Below are 20185 nucleotides of genomic sequence, written 5' to 3' on the forward strand. Positions count from 1 at the left end.
GTGAGCTAGCAGCTGTCCAGCAGACAAGGAAAAAGGGGGTTGCTGTCGTCTTCCTATTATATTTTTCTGAGTTTTTTTCCTTCTTTGGATCTCTCGTAAGTAGATCTATGACATTTTTAACTTTCTTGGACATTAATCATCATATGGTCTTTAACATATGCTTTCACCAAGTACTTGGTCAGACAAAGACAATGTGGAGCAAATTAAGTGAAAGCGAGGAGTTCTCTCTGAGTGGGAAGAAAGTGGCACAAGGCCAGAGTGATATCTAGGAGTATGCTGTGAGGAAACATTGTTAGGGGCACGTGGCAAAATGTTTGCATGATAACCGCGTGCGAGCTGTCACTGCATGCAGGGGTATCGGCATGCCTCCCCTTTCCCAGTGTCACTTAGCCCATCTCATCTGAATCACCCATCACTGAACCTCCCTAGCCTTCAGAAATTATTATGACAAGTTTAAACATGCTGGATTATGATTTTCTTGATGGGGAGGATCCTCTGATAAGATATGAGAAACCCCAAGTGGATGAAGGAGAGGTGGCTGTACAGAGAAAGCCATCATTTGACATAGAATTAAAAGTCAAGGTGAGATAGGTAAACCTGTTTTTTCCCATTAAGACTCACTTATTTGAATAAGTGTGTTTTCTCAGTCTTTGGAAGAATAAACATAAAGGAATGTTCATTAAAATGTGGTCTCTGGACCAACAACATCAGAATCGCCGCAGGAGCTTGTTCAAATGGAGATTTCTGGGTACAAGGCCAATCTACACAGTCAAGCCTTTTGGGGACAGGGCCAGGGAATCTGCATTTGGAACAGATTCTCCTACTCTTATACACAATGAGAGGCTTGCAAACCATTGGCATTAAAAACTATTTCCTAGTGCTTAATTTCAGTACCTGTGTGCCAAGATGAAGATGATCGAATTCTGTGGAAATTCTAGACCCGTGAGGGGAAATGAATGAGGCAAAACAGTATATTGAGTTTGTCGGGTGTTTTTGTGATAGGATACTAATACTCCCTTTATGAGAAGGATTAAATGCCCCAATTCTGGTGTTAAAGGATGATTCTGGAAAAGAGTATTTATCTTCATCTTCAGAAAGGAAGACTTGTTATACGTTTTGTTAAAATGTCAAACAGTTTTCATAACTTTGCAGTCTCAGCAAACCATCTAAAATTTGCCTTTGCTGTTGAATAAATAAGGCTCTTGGGAAAAATAAATGCTTGGTCAGAAATGCTAGCAAGTTCCAGTTTGCTTTCTTATACAGTTAAACCAAAAGTTCCATATTATCCCGGAGGAAAAGAAGATAAAGAGTCAAATAAAGAAACAGTTTACTTTATTAGTTTATATGATCCCTTTTAACTCATGATTTGATTCTGTTTTACGTCCTCATAGCTTTAATTTATTGGTTTCAAAATGAGACTCAGTTCAGTTTATGTTGAAAAGGTTTATAAATGTAGAGGTGAAGTTTAGGCTTGGCTTGCATGACAGGTTACTTGTTTACTATGTGGTCATTATGAAATGTAAACGAGGTATGGAAACCAACTGTATTATTTTAAGACTAAATAAGAAGGGCTTGAAAGCATTTTTGGTATGAATACATGGAAAAACATTCAAGGAAAACAAAATTAAAGTTAAAAATTTAAACAAAATAATAGTAATTAAAATGGGCACTTAAAAGTCAGAAAATTGAAATCTCTCTTTCCATCACCAGTTATACTTAACTTTATATAATAGTTCAAACAATTGTATCACATTTCCAAAAAAAGAAAAAAAAAATTAAGATGGCATCCAATACTTTCTTATTCATTTTAAGTTAATTCTTCTGAAGTTATTGGGTTGGTGATATAAGCATGAATATGGCTTTGAAGTTTTATGGACTCTGAAACATGAACTGGTTCAATCACAAATAAAGAATGCTGAAGCTGACACTAATAGTAAGATCTTGTGGTCTATTTATTTTCTTTCTTTGAAATACTTTTATTTGTTTTAAGTCAAAGTTAAAACATTCTCATTGTCAAATAAGAAAGTGTACAAAGGTTACCTGGAAGATAACCATTTTTGTATTTTGGTAATCTACATATTTTTTCTCCCTATGAATATACACTGATGTTATGTGTGATGGTATATATATATATACAAGTAAGCAGCTTATTACACTTTTTCACCAAGCAGTATTTCATAGATGTCTGATGTATACCCTCATATGAGTGTACTTTTCATCACATTCATGTGTGATAGCACTATTGTCATAGCATTCTGTAATTCAAATGTAATATATATAATCTTTAATGATTGCCTTATTGAGGACATTTTAGGTTGTTCCCAATATTTCCAAGTTTGCAATCAATACAATGAAATTCCTTGTCTGAATATTTTCTTAGGATAAAAATCCTCAAAGCTGATTTGCTGAGTTAAAGGGAATGCCCATCTAAAATATTGATATATATTGTCAAGTTGTCTTATACTCTTACTAGAAATGAATTGAGGGTGATAGCTTCTGAACCTTATAAACTATCCTGGGTTTTTGTTCCTCTTTTCAGTCTTTGTGAATATAACATGTCAAAAACACTGTTTTTAATTTTCATTTGCTTGTTGCAGTATAGAGAGGTTCCCTAGAGTTTATTCACATACTCAGGAGTTGGTGGGCTGCAGTGTCATACCCTGATTTGGCAGGTATTGGGCGCAGTCCTTTACATTGGCAAGGGAAGGAATGAACTCACGTGGTTATCAGGTAGTTAAGGGATGGTGTCTCAGAGGACGCAAATCACATTTGCCAGAAGGGAAGTCCTTTTGCTTTTTCCTTCTAAACTTTCTTTTTTCAAGGCCCAATATAAGTAATTCATTCTACTCACTCTCTCTTTTTTTAATTTTCACTAATAAGAGCTCCATTAGTCAGAGCTTAAGGCCATTTGGAAGAGTCCATAACTTTGAAATGCTAATGAGCTCTTTTGCTTACCAAGGGGCTGGAGAGCCCTGATGTGATCTTAGAAAATACGAATTCTGGGTTCCTGAAAATGGAGGTGGGGTGCAGGGAGGAAAATCTTCCCATTTCTCCTTGAAGGGTCATCCTTAGAAATGATTATTCACAGGGAACACACACACATACACTCTCCCTTTCTCAGTTCTAAGGGGGTGGGGGTGGGGGTGCCACTTCAGAATTTCTGGCCTTTTAATTTTTTATTAGAAGTAACATTTGTATTAGATTTTTATGCTTTACAAGCCTTGGAAGTTTGGGAAACATCTGACTCCACATGACCACCCCATAACTTTGAGTTCCTGGTAGATAATTTAATTCATGTATACTTCACCATTTTTGGCCCTGTCCCAACAACACGTAAAGGAGTTATAATTCCCAGGTAGGAGTGTCAATGCATAAGGGTTTCACCTTTTATAACAAAACTATTATGTTCAACAGTTGGATTTTCAGACTTTCATTTCTTGTAAAAAATTTAATTTTGACCACCACCCAGTTATTTTTATTACCCTCATGTTACTCTCATAATAACTCTTCTTATTTCATGCAGGCATTTTTACACCGAATGAACCAGTGTGCAGCATCAAAAGTTGACAAAAATGTAACAGAGGACACAGTGAAGGTGAGAACGTCCTCCACCCAAGAATAAGTTCTTCTGCGATGAAATTTTATCTATGGGATGTTAGTGTAGTGCTTCTTCAACCTATCCTTAGTTCTGGTATAAGTCTTTGTGCCAGTCATTTGTGTTTGTGATCATTAGAAAAAGGGGAACCAGGGGTTGGGAAAAGAAATGGGGGTTTAAGTGGATGGCACAGTAGACATAGAGACATGTTATAATGAGGACTTGAAATGTTTGGAAAGAGTAAGAAAAATAAATCTGAGACTAAGAACCTTAGTGTCCATGAGAAGGGAGGGGCTGAGCTGTGTGTAAGACAATTGCCCGAGGTGGCATGAAGGCCAGATATGTGGGCAAAAATTACTTCCACTCTCCACGATCACTAAGAAACATGCATTGGAATGTCCACTGGTGCAGGAAAGATGTCCACAGTAGATTCAACTAAGGAGCAAATGTATAAGCAAGCATTTCTTTTAAACTGCAGTGATAAAAAATTGTGAGAAGCTTTGAAAAAAATAATCATAAATAACAATCAATTGTACTGCAGTTGTTACTCATCCAAGTTGTGTAAATCATCATTGACATTTATTGATGATGTTAATTTGCTGAAAATAATATTTCTGAGGATTTCACAGGTTTTACTGATTTTGGGTCTAACTCTATTTTCCCATGAGCTAAACAGCTAGCCTGCCGTGGGAATTTTTTTAGTTAGTGTGCTTTTGATTGCAAGCAAAAGAAACCGATTATTCAAATTGACTAGAAGATACCTTAGCTCACATATTTGGGAACTCCAGACCTAAGTTTCAGGACTGGTGACTTAGTGAGATCACCAGGGTTGCCAGGTCCTTTCTAATTCTCCCATCTACTGTCTAGGTAATCAGCTTTGCACTTGGGCTGGCTCTTCCCCTGGCTGCAGAGTGACCCTGTAGAGGTCGCTTTCAGATATGGCATGTTCCAGAGGGAGAAGAGAGGTCCTTCTCCAGAAAAGCCTGCCAGCCAGTATGACAGCACTGTTCTATCTAAAGCCATCTCAGGAAAACTGGGACTATCATGTTTGAGTTCACCCAGTCACCGTTTCCCTTGAGAGCCAGGAGCAGGTTCTCGGTTCCTAGAGAAGCATGAGGTGGAAGAGATGGCCAGCAAAATGGAAGGGAGGAATGGTACTAAAAAGCCAATGAGCTTTTTAGCTTGGAGGGAATGATGTCATACATTTTGAGCTGTGCTTCCATAGATTTAAAAGTTTTTCTTTTCTTTTTTTTTTTTTACTGGCTGTCTGCTATGCTTACATATTTGTGTATTTATAGATGCTGTTCTCAAACATTGAAGATATCCTTGCAGTACATAAAGAATTCTTAAAAGTTGTGGAAGAATGCTTACATCCTGAACCGAATGCACAACAAGAAGTGGGAACCTGCTTTCTTCACTTTGTAGGATAACTTTTATGTTTATTTTATGAGCTCCTCCCCTCTCCCCTATATTTTAAGGTTTAGCTCTTGGCATGGTAGTATGTATGAATTCAGCGTTAGAAGTAAAATCTGACTCCAAAAGTTTGGGGTATTTTAAGGCCAATGAAATCTTCCATCTAGAGCCAGAAAAGGGGAGAATGCCTCACATCATCCGTTTTATTCGGTGAAGAATAAACAGCCTTTTCTTTCCCTCCAACAAGTTAGTTCTTCGCATCCTCTGTAGCTTTGAATTCTAATGAATATTCAGGCTTTTCATAATGAATGGATTTTTATGTTTTCCTCAAACATAGAACATTTTTCTTTTGAGGCAGAATATCCTCGCTCTTAAAATGGCATGATGAGCCTTTTTTTAGTTCCAATGCTCCCTTGTTAATTGACTCGTGACAAACCTAGAGGGGGGCCAGCAGAGAGATTCTAGGTTTACAGATGCCTGTGTCTGAACTTCCCTCCAGCAGTAGATGGTTAGTTAGAAAGCTGCTCTGAGCAGACAGAGCAGGAGAGTAAAGAACCAGCACACATTTGTAGACGTAGAGGACAGATGGTCCTCTACATGCATGATCATTTTCATTTCATATCTTTTTATATGATAGCTGGAATTATTTATGCAGTCGATAAGCAAAAGAAAAAAATCACGTGTGATGAGAAATTTGTCTTCGGGACTAAAGGACATCTCATAGTAAAAAACCAGAAAATAGTCAACTATTAATACCAGTCCACTGAAGCTCATTTTCGGAACACCACCAATTTTGAGTGTTTATATTTATGAAAATGCTACACAATTAAAAATGTGAGAGTAGTCTGTTATAGAACACACTTTTTATATTTTGCTTTTCTGATAGTTTCTTATAAAGATATTTATATTTTTATATATAATAAGACTATATTTTATTTTGATCATCAGTCAATATTTCATAAAGATAATTTTATTAAAGTTAGGCTCCTTGGATGAAGGAAGATCAAGCTGTGCTTTTATTTGGCACAGCTGGAAGCCAGGCATGTTTTTGTCCGCTTGCTGCAGCCTGTTCCCTTTCATGAAAGAACTAGAAACTTCCTGTTGGAAGTTGCAGTGGCTGCTCATGGGAATCTTGCACCCTGACACCCATTTCCTCAGTAACACATTATGAATCTGTCATCTATGAATTTAGCTAAACTATTTCTGAAGTTTATTTTGTTCTGGCTCATACTCTCTGGAGATAAATAATTCAATACATTCTCTACTGGCTATGTAAAATAGCATGTAGTGTTTGTAAATGCATGTCTCTGAAAGTTCAAAGGCTGCACTCCTCTAATATTTGATCAATAAACTTTGTCTCTTCCTGTTTTTATTAGTACTGCTTTGGTAGATATTGATCATGGTCTCTTTGAGGAAATCTTACACATGGAAGGGACATTGCTGATCAGAATGGTGAAATTCCTTCTTTTTGAAAGAATGTTCTCTGTAGCCTCTATGAAAGATGTTTGCTTTGTTTCCACCTGCTTGCTTTTAGTGACAGCTCTAATTGTTAGAAAATCGTTCTATTGATCCCAAGCCTGCCCATCCTTATCCTTGCAATTTCTATCTAGTGGTCCTGGTTTTGTGTTTTGGAACTACATACGGTTGCAAATCCTTTACACTGTGACAGCCATTTGAAAGTAGCTACTTTTTCTTTTCTATGTTAACTTTCCAAACTTTTCTATACTAACAAATATCTCCTTCTGAAATGGTCTCTCTTAAGTAGTATCTTCAAGGTCCATCGTTATTTTAGTCACTTGTTTCTGAATATTTTCTAGTTAGTCATGGTTCTTCAACACATGTCCAGATTGGTGTATTTGAACTTCAGGGTACTATGTTCTTTATTCCTATGTGATCTGGCACGTTGTTTTCCCTCCACCTAAAATGCCTTTCTTTCTTCTACCTGTCTAGGAATCTTGGGTTCATCTCTTTGGGCCCTTGCTCAAATGCTACTTGCTTTTTAAAGCCGTGTCTGATTCCTCTCAGCAAAGCTAATGACTCCCGTCTCTGTGCTTTGCTATCACCTGGTTCATCTATCTATCACTGCACGAATCATCTTGGAGCATAATGATAGGTCTGTCTCTTCTAGGCTGTTCTTATTCATGGTCCAGGGAATATAAATAAATAGCACTTGTTTACATGCACACACACAGTATTGCTCTTGAAACATAATATACACTTATTAAAGTTTGTGAGCATCATATAGATTAACATTTCAAAATGGCTAATATAATGACTATAATTTATTCTTACGTGATTTCACAGAAAGACAAGTTTCGTATCTATGATGAATATTGTAGTAACCATGAGAAGGCACAGAAATTGCTTCTGGAACTTAACAAAATAAGAACAATCCGGACGTTTCTTTTGGTAAGTATATATTTATGTCATCAAATATGCTGTTATTGGCTGATAGGCCGAGAGAGATCCAAGGAATAGCATCACTGAGGTATAGAAATCTACTTGTGGGATAACTCTTAGGATTCTTGGGTCAGGAAGCTAGAGTCCTCTGATAAATTTAAGAAGTGAGAGTTGGGGTAACTTGTACGCGGAGCCACCGATAATGTCCCCTCCTGGCTGATTATACATTCTTTATGAGACTCCGCAGGTTCCTAGTGAAAGAAGACACTTAATGACATTCATCATTGTTTTTATATCCCCTAACTCCCTAGGGTTTCCTTTACTTCTGCTCAGAGTGCTAGAAGTAGGGCAGGAACAGAAAGAAAGTAAATCGTGGGTGTGGTAGAAAAGAAATTTAAAGATTGACCTTTCTCCTACATATAGTCCTCACTCAGTTTTCATAAAGGTAGCAACAATGTATATTTACATTGTTTACTTTAGGATAGCACCAGCAAATGCTTAGTTCAGCAGTTAGTTACTTGTCCACTCTAATTGTCAGCAAGGACCACATTCAAGTGTACAATTCAGTGATATTTAGCAAATTACAGAGTTTTGAAGCTATTTACCACACTCCATCATCTGAGGAAGTTCCCTCATGTTCATATCTAGTTAATTTCTGCTCCCAGCCTTAGCTCCAGGCAACTGCTGATCTGCTGTCTGTCTCTACAGATTTGACTTTTGTGGAAATTTCATATAAATGCAATCATACAATTTAATCTTTTGTTCCTGAATTGTTTTACTTAACAGCATATTTTTCAGATTCATCCTTTTGTATCTACCATTCTAGTTATAGATCAAATTTTGTTCATCCCATTTGCCAGTTAATAAACATTCAGACTCAGCCCAGTTTAGGCTATTATAAATAATACGGCTATGAACATTTGTGTACATGTCTTTGTGTGTCTGTTTGTGTATATACGTGTATTTATGTGAATATGCACATATATATTTTCATTTCTTCTGGGAAGGTATTAGGAGTGAAATTGTGTCCATAGTAAGTTCGATTCACTCATTAAGAAACTGCCAAACAGTTTACCAAAGTGGCTGTGCCGTATCTGCCAGGAATGTATGGGTATTCTAGTTTCTCTCTATCTTTGTCAATGCTTGGTTTTTTTTTTTAATTATGGCCAAATTAGAAGGTGTATAGATATCTTATGGTGGTTTAAATTTGTATTTCCTTAATGATTAAAGATACTAAACATGTTTTCATGTGCTTATTAGTCATCTATATGTTTCTTTTGATGAGAAGCTTATTTAAATATTTGGACCATTTTTTAACTGGGATGTTTATCTTCTTGATGATCCAAGAGAGTTCTTTATATATCTTGGATTTAAATCCTATATCAGAAATATAATTTGAAAATATTTACTCCCAATGTACAGCTTCTCTGTTCATTTAAAAACTATTGTCATTTGAAGATCAAAATCTTTTATTTTGGATGAAATGCGATTTATTAACTTTTTTCTATTATGACGATGCTTTTGTTTTAAGAAATCTTTGCCCAACCCAAGGTCACAAAGATTTTCAGCTAGGTAAGCTCCTAGATATTCTATGCTTTTTTCTCATATTCAGGTATACATGGTCTATTTTGAGTTGATTTTTATGTATGGTATGTGATAAGAATCCAAGTTCATTGTTGTTATATATGGATATCCATTTGTCCCAGCATTACTTGTTTAAAAGACTAGCCTTTCAAAACTCAATTGGCCATAAATAAAATGGTTTATTTTTGGACTTTCAGTTTGGTTCCATTGATGTATATGTCTATTTAACTGCCATATCACATGGTCTTGATTACTGTAGCTTTTCAAGTTTCGAAATCAGGAAGTTTGAAATTGGGTTGTTTGTCTTTTTGTGGTTGAGTTGTAGGATCTTTTTATTGATTCTGTATACTAAACCCTTATCGAATATGTGGTTTCCAAATATTGTCTCCCATTGCATAGACTGACATTGTTTTGCTTCCTGACAAAGGAAACAAAATATCTTATAAATATAAAATAAGAGGCTGTTTCCTAGACCTTAAACTCAAAGCATGAGCATTGGAAAAAAAAATAGATAAATGGGATATTCTTTAAATTAGACCTTTTTTGCAGCAAAGAACTTTGTCAGGAAAATAAAAAAGCAATAGTTTTCAAAGCTTTCTTCAACAAGGAGTTAAGGGAAAGATCCCAGGGTTTGTCATGGGCTACCCCATACCATCATCTCAGATTTTTCCTTCTAGCTGCTCCAGAACATTGAAGGCTAGAAGGAATAAATATTTCTTTTTATCATCACAATCAACTTTTTTTTTATTTTTTGTGAAAAAAATATACTTACAAAAAAGCAATAAATTTCAAAGCACATCACAACAATTAGTTGTAGAACAGATTTCTGAGTTTAACACGGGTTACAATTCCACAATTTTAGGTTTTTACTTCTAGCTTCTCTAAGATGCTGGAGACTAAAAGAAATATCAAAATAATGATTTAGCAGTTGTACTCATTTGTTAAACCCTACCTTCTCTGAATAACTTCACTATCACCTTTGATCTTTCTCCCACTCTTTAGGGATATTTGGGCACTTTTATTTCTTTTTCTTGTCTAATTGCTCTGGGTAGAACTTCCAGGACAATGTTGAATAACAGTGGTGACAGTGGGCATCTTTGTATTGTTCCTGATCTTAGAGGGAAAGCTTTCAGTCTTTCCCCATTGAGGATGATGTTAGCTTTGGGTTTTTTATTTATTTCCTTTCTCGTGTTGAGGAGGTTTCCTCTCATTACCTCCTTTATTTCTGCAGGATCAGTGGTTATATAGCCTCTTCCATTTCTGATTTTATTTATTTGCATCCTCTCTCTTTTTATTTTTTGTCAACTTAGCTAAGGGTCCATCACTTTTATTGATTTTTTTCTAAGAGCCAACTTCTGGTTTTGTTGATTTTCTCAATTGTTTTCATATTCTCAGTTTCATTTATTTCTGCTCTTATCTTCATTCTTTCCTTTTGTTTGCTTTGAGGTTAGTTTGCTGTTCTTTCTTTAGTTCTTCCAAGTGAATAATTAATTCCTGTATTTTTGCTCTTTCTTCTTTTTTGATATAGGCATTTAAGGTAATAAATTTCCCTCTTAACACTGCCTTTGCTGCATCCCATAAATTGTGACATATTGTGTTTTCATTTTTATTTGCCTCGAGATATTTACTGATTTCTCTCTTGTAATTTCTTCCTTGACCCACTGGTTGTTTAAGAGTGGGTCATATATTTTGTGAATTTTCTGGCCCTCTGCCTATTATCAATTTCCAACTTCATTCCATTATGATCCAAGAAAGTTTTCTATGATTTCAATCTTTTTAAATTTATTGAGACTTGCTTGTGACCGTGTTGTCTATTCTTGACAATAATCCAGGAGCACTTGAGAAGAATGTTTACCTACTGTTGTGGGGTGTATTGTTCTGCGAATGTCTGTTAAGTCAAGTTCATTTATCATACTAAAAATCTCTGTTTCCCTATTGATCCTCTGCCTAGATGTTCTATCTGTTGATGAGAGTGTGCAATTAAAGTCTCCTACTGTTATGGTAGGGGTGTCTGCTTCTCCCTTCAGTATTGTCAGTGTTTCCTAATGTGTTTTGGAGCAGTCTGGCTCAGTACATAAATATTTATGATTGTTATGTTTTCTTGTTGAATTGTGCCTTTTATTAATACATATTGTCCTTCTTTGTCTCTTTTAAGTGTTTTGCATTTGAAGTCTAATTTGTCAGATATTAGTATAGCTACTCCTTTTTTCTAATTTTTTTTTGCCTGAAGTATCTTTTCCCAAGGTTTCACTTTTAACCTGTTTTTGTCCTTGGGTCTAAAATTTGTCTCCTGTAGACAGTATATAGATGGGTCCTATTTTTTAATCCATTCTGCCAGTCTTTGTTTTTTGATTGGGGAGTTTAATCCATTTACATTTAATGTTATTACTGTAAAGGCAGTACTTTCTTCTACCATTTTGTCTTTTGTATTTTATAGATCATGTCTAATTTTTTATTCCTATGTTTACCTATACTAATAGCAAAAAACCAGCTTTTGATTTTACTGATTTTTGCTATTGATTTTCTGTTTTCTATTTCATTGATTTCTAATCTGGTCTTTCTTATATCTTTCTTTTTTCTTGCTTTGGGTTTATTTTATTCTACTTTTTCTTGTTTTTTATAATTAAAGCTTAGATTATTGGTCTGAGACCTTTTCTCTTTTCTAAGCTACACATTTATATATACTTATTTAGTTGCATTTTTGTAATTTTGATATGTTGTATCTCTTTTCATTCACTTTTTTAACAAAATCTAATTTCATTTGTGATTTCTTTGATCTATTTTTTTTTGTTGTTTAGAAGGTTATGTAGGGAAGCATTTTTCCAAGAGACTCTCTTGTTTCAGCATATTGTCTGAGTAGAACATCTGATTGTTTTTGTTCTGGCTTATATATATGTTAAAGGATATGTGTATCATGTACTGTCTTGAAAGACAGGGATACCAAAGTACAGACATGCTTACCACCCACATTGAAGCATTCATGTTTCCTAATCTTGTATTTCTTTTTTTTGCAATGCAAGCCACTGTATATTAATGTGTAACCTGACCCTCTTTGTTCAGTGTTGTGGGATTTGGGGCCGGAGAACTAACTCCTGAATGATGATACTCTTGCTACTGCTATTACTGTGAGTAATAACCTGTCCCATATCTCTGTCCTTGGAGTCTCATGTCTTCTGCCTGTATCTATGAAACTGGCAGGCTACCTTGTTACTTCGCAAGAAGGGTAAAATCTCAGAATATTCATAGTTCAGACATTCTGTTATTTTGTTTACCAATATTAGTAATTTTCAAAATGTCTTCCTGTTGATTTCCTATTGAATTCCATTCTCATCAGAGAATATACTTTAAATTGATTAAAACCTCTTAAAGTTATTGAAAAAATGTTGAGGTCTTATCTGTAGATCATTTTTCATCAAATTTGGGAGTTAACATGTACCATTTATTATGCTTCTTGCTCCTCCTCGTCTGCTTGCTTTGTATTAAACAAGTAGTTTTTAGTCTGCCATTTTGCTTCTTATGTTGATTTTCTTAACTGTATTCTTTAGTTTTTATTTTAATGTGACTGCTGATCTCTGTTCACTTTTTAATTCTAATTTTTATAAATTGACTTAACTTTTTAGGTGTGTCACCCCTGTGACTGACTGTTTAGCTTAGGGGTCAGTCAGTGACTTGTCCTAGTTCATACTCAAATCATTATCCATGTTGTCTGTGGATCTATGTGTGAGTATGGAGTAGGGACACATTTCAAAGGTCAGGAAATTTTCAAGTCTGACCCAGCTTTTTCTTTCCTTAGGATCCTCTCAAGTCTTCCTTACATGTGTGCATAGATTTCTAGTCATCCAGGGATAAGTACAGAGTTTCCCTAAGCCCTCTGTGGTTTCCCAGATTGTCTCTGTTGAAATATTGTCTGATGTGCCAAGTCTGACAATTGCACCAAGCATGACTGCAACTGCATACTAGCAGAATTGTGGTCATTTCTGGTTTGTCCTGTGGAGTATGCTGTTTTTACTCTCTACATATACCACTGGGTGTGGGGTTTTGCCCTCTTTTTCAAATCCAGCGTGTGCCCTCCATCGTAGTCTGCGCTGGCAGTGCCATGTGATTATGCCAGTGTGTGGGACAAGCTAAGGGAGTGGATGGGAGAAGCCCCAGGCAGGAACGCCACAGACTCCCACTATTTTTATGTACCATATAGCAGTTTTTCAGGAATAAATATTTCTTCATTGGTTGTTTGACTTAATTGTTATCCAGAGCTCTGAAATTACTATCTTTGAAAATTTTATCCAATTTTATCGTTGTTTCTTGGGAAGAGGATTTACCTGTCTCTTCATTCTGCCTTTGCCAGCAGATCTTAATCTTCTGAAAGTTTAAGTCTTTGTGTAAAATGTAAGAAACACCATTTTTTCTAATGTACTCTCTCAGCAGGGTTGACTCAGGATTCATCTCAGTCTACTTTTGTGTACTGATTTGGGAGCAGCCACATTGAAAAAGTCACAAGCCAAGCATGTCATTTTAAGGTTATCCTATAGCACAGTCTAGCAAAAAGAACCAGCTTTTATAGTCCTTGCACTCGTACTAACTCACCATCAATTATCTGGATAACTATAGGGAATTTATTATATTTCTGGTATCATTTTCCTTATCCATTAAGTGGAAACAGTAATAATTACCCTTTAAAAACATAAAAGAATTGATAGATTTCAGGTGATGATAGTACTATCATTTGGGTTCCTTGGATATGCTGCCACTTCAGTAAGTTGCTATCATCAGTGAAATGGATGGGAGTTGTTATTTGGGAAATATATTCATTCATATACATAAGAAGAGGGCTAACTCTCATAAGCCAGCCTAAAATGGTGACCAACCTTTGCTTTTATTGAGACAATGCATAATCCATACAATACTAATAGTCATGGGTTCCTTTAGTAGACTTTTAGTCTAGAGGTAGCTAACTCATACTGGGGCCTCATCGTGGAAAATATAGTGAGATCCATTTCTTTGGGGAAAATACCATGCATGATTTGCAGAAAAGGTTGATAACCTGATTGCAGTAGGGATGAGACCCCCAAATGTTATTGAGAATTAATACTTTTCTGCGGCTGTGTCTTCTAAGGTGTCTGCAAGAAGTTAAACTTCTGGGCTTTGGTTTTGCTGACTTGGATGTACAAGTTTGGGGCTGAGGTTGAATTGTTTGTGACAGTGGAGACTTGTTCTGCTGCTATCCTTCAGTCTTGTCTTTTGTATTTCTTCTTGCACATACTTAGTCTGTCCACTGAATAAATATGGAATAATAATTTTAAAATATTGGTGTGAAGGATATTAAATGACCAATTTAATGTTTGAGAGTCCCTCTTCTCCTTTATTAAATATTTATTAACTACTTCATCTATGCCCAGTCAATCTGATAGGCATTGGCAGAAACATGGTTTTGGCACCTATTTCAAATCTAAGTTTCATTGTCTTGTTGTTTAAAACACACATCAAAGACCAGATGCTTATGACGATCAAGGCTTTACTGATCGAGTCAATTCACTCTTTTTTTTTTTTTCTCAAGTTTTTTCTTTATTTTTTGTTGCTTTTGTAAATGGAATTGTATTCTTAATTTTCATTTTTGAGTTCTGTATATTGATGTTATAATCCTGCAATCTTACTAAACTTGCTATTAGTTCTAATAGCTTTTCTTTTTTAAAAAAATTCTTATAAATTTCTACATACAATATAATATAGTCTAAGAATAAAGAGTTTTAATTCTATGTTTCCAATCTTTAGGGCTTTAATTTCTTTTTCTTGTATTGTTCATGGCTAGAATCTCCAGTATAATATTGAATAGAAGTGATAAGGGCCACATACCTTTATTTTTTTGGCATGGGCAGGCTCCTGGAATTGAACCCAGGTCTCTGGCATGGCAGGTGAGAATTCTGCCACTGAACCATCGTTGCACCACCCATACATACCTTTTTGAAATTAAAAAAAAAGGAATTTCGAGACACTTTCAGCCCTATGTATTTTGGGTGAGGGACTGCAGACCTGTAGTAACTAAACCATAGGGTTGATGGAAGGCTTAAGTGTGGTACGATGTATAAAATGCTTGCTTTTAATGCGTAACAAAAGTAACTCTTCCATTACTTTTAGAAAGAGAATCTGGAGTGCCAGGGGGTAGGCTGGCATCAGGTAGCCAATGAGTCAGTTCACTCTTGACCACCACTTTCTAATAAGTGGAAGTTGTTTCAGCTTCATCTCACTCTGGTTTCTGATTTTGAGTTTTTTCAATTCACATTGCCTCTGAAAATCATATCTGACCTCCTTCTCTGAGACTGACTGGTCAGTGTCATTGGTGAAAAGATAGGCTAAAAGTGACTGAAGGGTCACTTGGTAAAACTTGCCAGTTTTACAGAGTAGAAGCTGGAATTCTGAATTCAGTTCAAGTTGCATAACTAGCCAATAGCAAAACTTGTGCAATTCTTTTTATGCCTTTTTCTTCTACAATACAGTCTCTCTCTCATCTGTCTGTCTTTCTGACTGTCCATCCATCTTTCCACCTACCCATTCATCCACCTATCCAACCATCCATGAACCGTACATTCATTCCTCTATCTCTTTCTCTATTTCTCAGACATTTTCATACTCAGGAGAATATATTTGGAGTTAATTTCTAAGGCATAGATTCAAAAACACTGATGGATTTGAAAAGATTTTGGTTTCTGCAGCTAATATGAAAGGCAAAAATATTTCTCTTTCTCTCTCTGTAAGTGTTATTTGAGACTGAATATCCTCTTCTCAGAGAGAAGCTATATAGAAACATATGTTTTCACAAGTTTTCAGCAGAGAACTTTATGGTAAAGTTTCATAGCCTCTGGTTTTAAAAAAATGGAATTAATTATGTTTCTTTTCGTCCAGAACTGCATGCTACTTGGTGGAAGGAAGAACACAGATGTTCCCCTGGAAGGGTATTTAGTAACACCAATACAGAGAATATGCAAGTACCCTCTCCTTTTGAAGGTATTTTATGTGTTTGTTTCATTGTGGCATTTTTCTGTATTTTGCCGATGATCATATTTTAAAATCTCTTTCCAACAGTCTGACTTTATAAGGAAAAGGCAGACCATAGTTTTTGGGGGAAAAATGACCATTTATTGCGTGGTGCAGGAAACAAAGCCATGGGAAAGGAGCCTTGTAATGTTCATTCTAAAAATATATACTTGTCTGAGTTTCATTTAGAGTAGGTGTTTTAGTTTCAAATGGTCTTTTAGGTTCCATTAAATACATTGTGGCCAGTTTAATATTGTACTTTATCTATAGGACTTTTTATCTTAAATAAACCCTATATTTTTTATTTCCCCTAACATTGGTGACTTCATCATGCTCATGAAGTTAAGGTCAAAGTTACGTAATTTCAGGGCCTGGCTTTTTAATCATTATTGCAAGGAAATGGTGCAGAGCACATTAGACATTAAATGTGCCAAGAAAACACTTCCTCTGAAGGGTAGGAAATGCCTCACTAATGGCTGAAGGTCCGTTATGAAAATATAGGGTAATGTACTAATTACTGCCTTTATGAGGAAGGTTTATGAATCAATGTTTGAAGTTATGTTTTTTTGAAACTCTAACATCAGGATAGGCAGTTGGGGGTGGTGGTTGAACACATGGGCTCTGGGTTCAAATTCTAAATATTCTGCTTATTTGCTGTATGACTGGGACACATACCCTACCCTCTTAAAGTCTTCATTTTTCATTTACGAAATGTAGATGATTGCAGTGTTGAAATTATAGTATACACCCATAGGAATATGTATGTTTGTGTGTGTGTGTATGTGTATAAAAGATTAGATAATAATGATAATGATAATTGAGTCATTTTACATAAATCATTTAGCATAATATATGTCCCATAAATGCTCCATTACTATTCATAAATATTTGCTTTTGATTTATTTTAATATATTATTTAATACTTGGTATCTTAATGTTTCAGAATACTAAAAAGTGCTCAAGTGCTACATTAATCCATATTGCAGCTTACTATGGTCATATGATCTGATGTTCTTAAGAAATAAATGTTATAAATTTGAGCTAATACTTTTCATTACAACTATTGTCAATTTCATAATTGCGTATCTGTGTAAATTTGCTTGAAAAGGATTTCTCCTCATTGAAAAACAAGTCTGAAGGTGCTAGGTTAAGCTGTCAGGAGTCGCACAGAGAAGGTCACTCCCGGGTGCCCAGTCCTACACAGCTCTGGAATGGTCTGCAGAGGAGCAGGGATGGAAGATATTGATTCTAAGCGATTGCTATCTTCTTGAGAATCCCTGCAGACCTCTGACTGGTGACCCAGATTTGGATGTGTACTCAAAACTGCAGATATTCCTGCTCTTTGTTTGGGGATTCCAGGGAATTTTTGTTGTTCTAAGGGTGGGGAGGAGTGGGATTGTTACCAAGAATATGTCCTGACAAGATGATTATTCTGAGTCACTCATGTCTGGCTAAGGATGACCTCTCAAAAAAGCAGGATCCTGGATGCAACCTTGCTTGACAAAAAGGAGGTCAAATCAGAGTCCCCTGTGAGCAGTAAATAACATCCTTTCCCTTTTTTTGAATATAATGTTCGTGAAGAATATGAAGGGGAAAAAGACATGCTATGGGATGCTATTTACTGTTTAGCAGATATGTTAGTACTTACATTTATCTATTTCGTATGATCAACTGAAAAATGGTGCTGGAATCCTCTTTGATTTTGGATGGTTTCATTTATCCAGAGGAAAACAGTAAAGGGATTAGATTATAGTGTTAAAGATAGGTTGGTTTTATTTGTGGAACTTGAAATTGTCGAGTTGGTCAATCATTCTAACTGTCAGAAGATTGTTAATGATGCATTTCTTTTGCTATTTTACATTATCTAAATTCATGTCTCAACTCCACAGATACTCACTGGAATTCACAATTCCACAGTACCCCAAATCATGGCCTACAGACTGAGTTTACCCTTTCACATAATTTACAAAGGGTTCTTCTCTTTTTAATTTCTGTGAAAGTCTGCATATCTCTTGTATGAATTTGTAATGCAGCATGACTTTGTAAAACTTGTATGTATTTGGAGTCATTGTAATGCATTGTCTTTTGTGTTAGCTCTCCAGAGCCAAATGTAAGTTTATTGACTCCAGGGACAAACTTTATGGCAGAATTTTGAGCAATAACTTAACTCAAGAGAGTATAACAATGGCATGTTTTCCCACTCTTTTGAGAGTCAAGAAAATTCTTTCAAAGAATTGCCTCAGGTTTTCAGTAACTGTGTTAGTTACCTGATGGTGGCAACTGTGGTAAAGACACAGATCACTAATTAAGAAGCAGTGTGGCCAAACTGTCTAGACAGTGGGTGAAGATGTTTAATTTTGTGCTTTTAAACACAACTGAGACCTTTTGATTATTAAAAGATTAAAGAATTACACTACCTCTGATATCCTGAATGGAAAATGTATATCAATTAAAAGCCAGAAACAACAGCAAAGAAGACATAACCAAAAAACAAAAAGCTATTGTGGGGTGTATGGCAGTTCATTCTTCACAGAGAATAAACCTGGGTTATTGGGGAAAATGGTATGAATTGTTCCTTTAAAGATGGCATATTAAGAAATTTATAATTTTTTTTATTTTTGTGGAGTATAAAACATCTAAAAATGTTTTGGTTTGTATATGACATTTTTATAGTTTCTTCAAAACTTAGTAGGAGAGAAGAGATTTAAATTATGGAACATATTCATCTAAGGATTTATTATTCTGGGAAAGGCTCTCAGAAAATGAAATTAGCATATAAAAATGTGCTTCTTAGGACAAAGGTCAAACTTATAAAAAAAAAAAAATTACATTCACCAGGTGAGAGATTTGAGGATTTGAAAGAAGACGTCTTAGTTTTAAAAACAAGATAATTTTAAGGGAAAAACTAAAGTGACTGCAAAATAAGCATTGAGGTAACATTTACTCATTGATTTGGCCTTTTGTTTTTGATCTTTGTCTTGGTGGAATTAGTGATGTCACTTAAACAGTGGCTCCCGTGATCTTTGCAGTTTTCATTTCCTGGTCAGTCTGAACCTGCTGTACCAGAAAAATGAAGATCAAAGAGTAACTTGTTTTTTGTGTATAAACAGGAGTTGCTGAAACGGACTCCAAGGAAACATAGCGACTATGCAGCCGTAATGGAAGCTCTCCAAGCCATGAAAGCTGTCTGTTCCAACATCAACGAAGCCAAGAGACAGATGGAAAAATTAGAAGTTTTAGAGGAATGGCAATCTCACATTGAAGGCTGGGAGGTACATTTACTTTACTAAACTATAAGGCTTAAAATCATTTTGTTATGACATATGCTATATACAGGATTATTGGTATTAGTGTCATAAATCGTCATTTTCCTAGATAATTCTAGAGGACTTAAATCAATTCTGAAAAGTGCTAATTTTCATGTTATATCTAAACATCTTTAAATAACAATTAATTGACATTTACGTCAACCTGAGAGATTTGTGCTGGCGCCCATCAATACTATTTGGCTATAAGGTTTGGTATACCGGTATTTGAACATCATGATTATCCTTTTTTCTGTCTTGATTTTGGTCAATAAGTGCATAGCCTGAATCTTGGGGAGAGTAACCAAGGGGAATAAGGCTCAGCACGTGTGCTGTGATGTTATTTTCAGACTCTGAATTAGATTCTTGATGTTGAATCTCATTTTAATCCATGTAATCTGAGCTTTGATTTCTTCATTTCTAAAATGAAGAAACTGGGCATGATGTGATTTTTAAGCTCCTTTCAAGATGTAACATTTAATGCTCCATGATTCACGAAAGAATGATTTTTAAAAATAACAAAGAATAGGGTGGGGTGCACGGATGATTCTGTGGTAGGATGCTCGCCTTCCATGCGGGAGACTCGGGTTCGATTCCTGGACCATGCGCCCCCTCCCCCCCAAAAAAAGAACAAATGAAGAGAAATCTGTAGGACGCTTTTGAGTATGGGAAGTTTGTATCCCAGTTATTGCATGGGGTTGGAGTCCTATTTACTTCAGCGCTATACAAAGAATAAACCAAAATTCTGTCTTTAAATTGCTTTAATTTAAAGTAGCGTGAGCATTGAAACTAGGATAACTTTGTTCTGGTTGTAGAGTGAGCAATTAAGATATATTTTCTTAAAATGCAAAGAAGATTT

At 35.6% G+C, this 20185-nt stretch overlaps 1 protein-coding gene across 3 annotated transcripts in view; it reads left to right on the top strand.

Moving 5' to 3' along the window:
• The window catches only part of PREX2 (phosphatidylinositol-3,4,5-trisphosphate dependent Rac exchange factor 2), a 307122-nt gene that overhangs the window by 56257 nt on the left and 230680 nt on the right, over positions 1-20185 (top strand). For all 3 annotated transcript variants that reach the window (XR_013178245.1, XM_077166953.1, XM_077166954.1), the window contains exons 2-6: positions 3524-3595; positions 4894-5016; positions 7313-7417; positions 15890-15991; positions 19132-19293. Coding sequence is in view for 2 of the 3 variants with exons in the window: in XM_077166953.1 (XP_077023068.1) it covers positions 3524-3595; positions 4894-5016; positions 7313-7417; positions 15890-15991; positions 19132-19293 (564 nt within the window). In the remaining variant the exon portion in view is untranslated. The remainder of the gene's footprint in view (positions 1-3523; positions 3596-4893; positions 5017-7312; positions 7418-15889; positions 15992-19131; positions 19294-20185) is intronic.

Source organism: Tamandua tetradactyla, chromosome 6 (assembly GCF_023851605.1).
Source record: "Tamandua tetradactyla isolate mTamTet1 chromosome 6, mTamTet1.pri, whole genome shotgun sequence".
NCBI classification, from domain to species: Eukaryota; Metazoa; Chordata; class Mammalia; order Pilosa; family Myrmecophagidae; genus Tamandua; species Tamandua tetradactyla.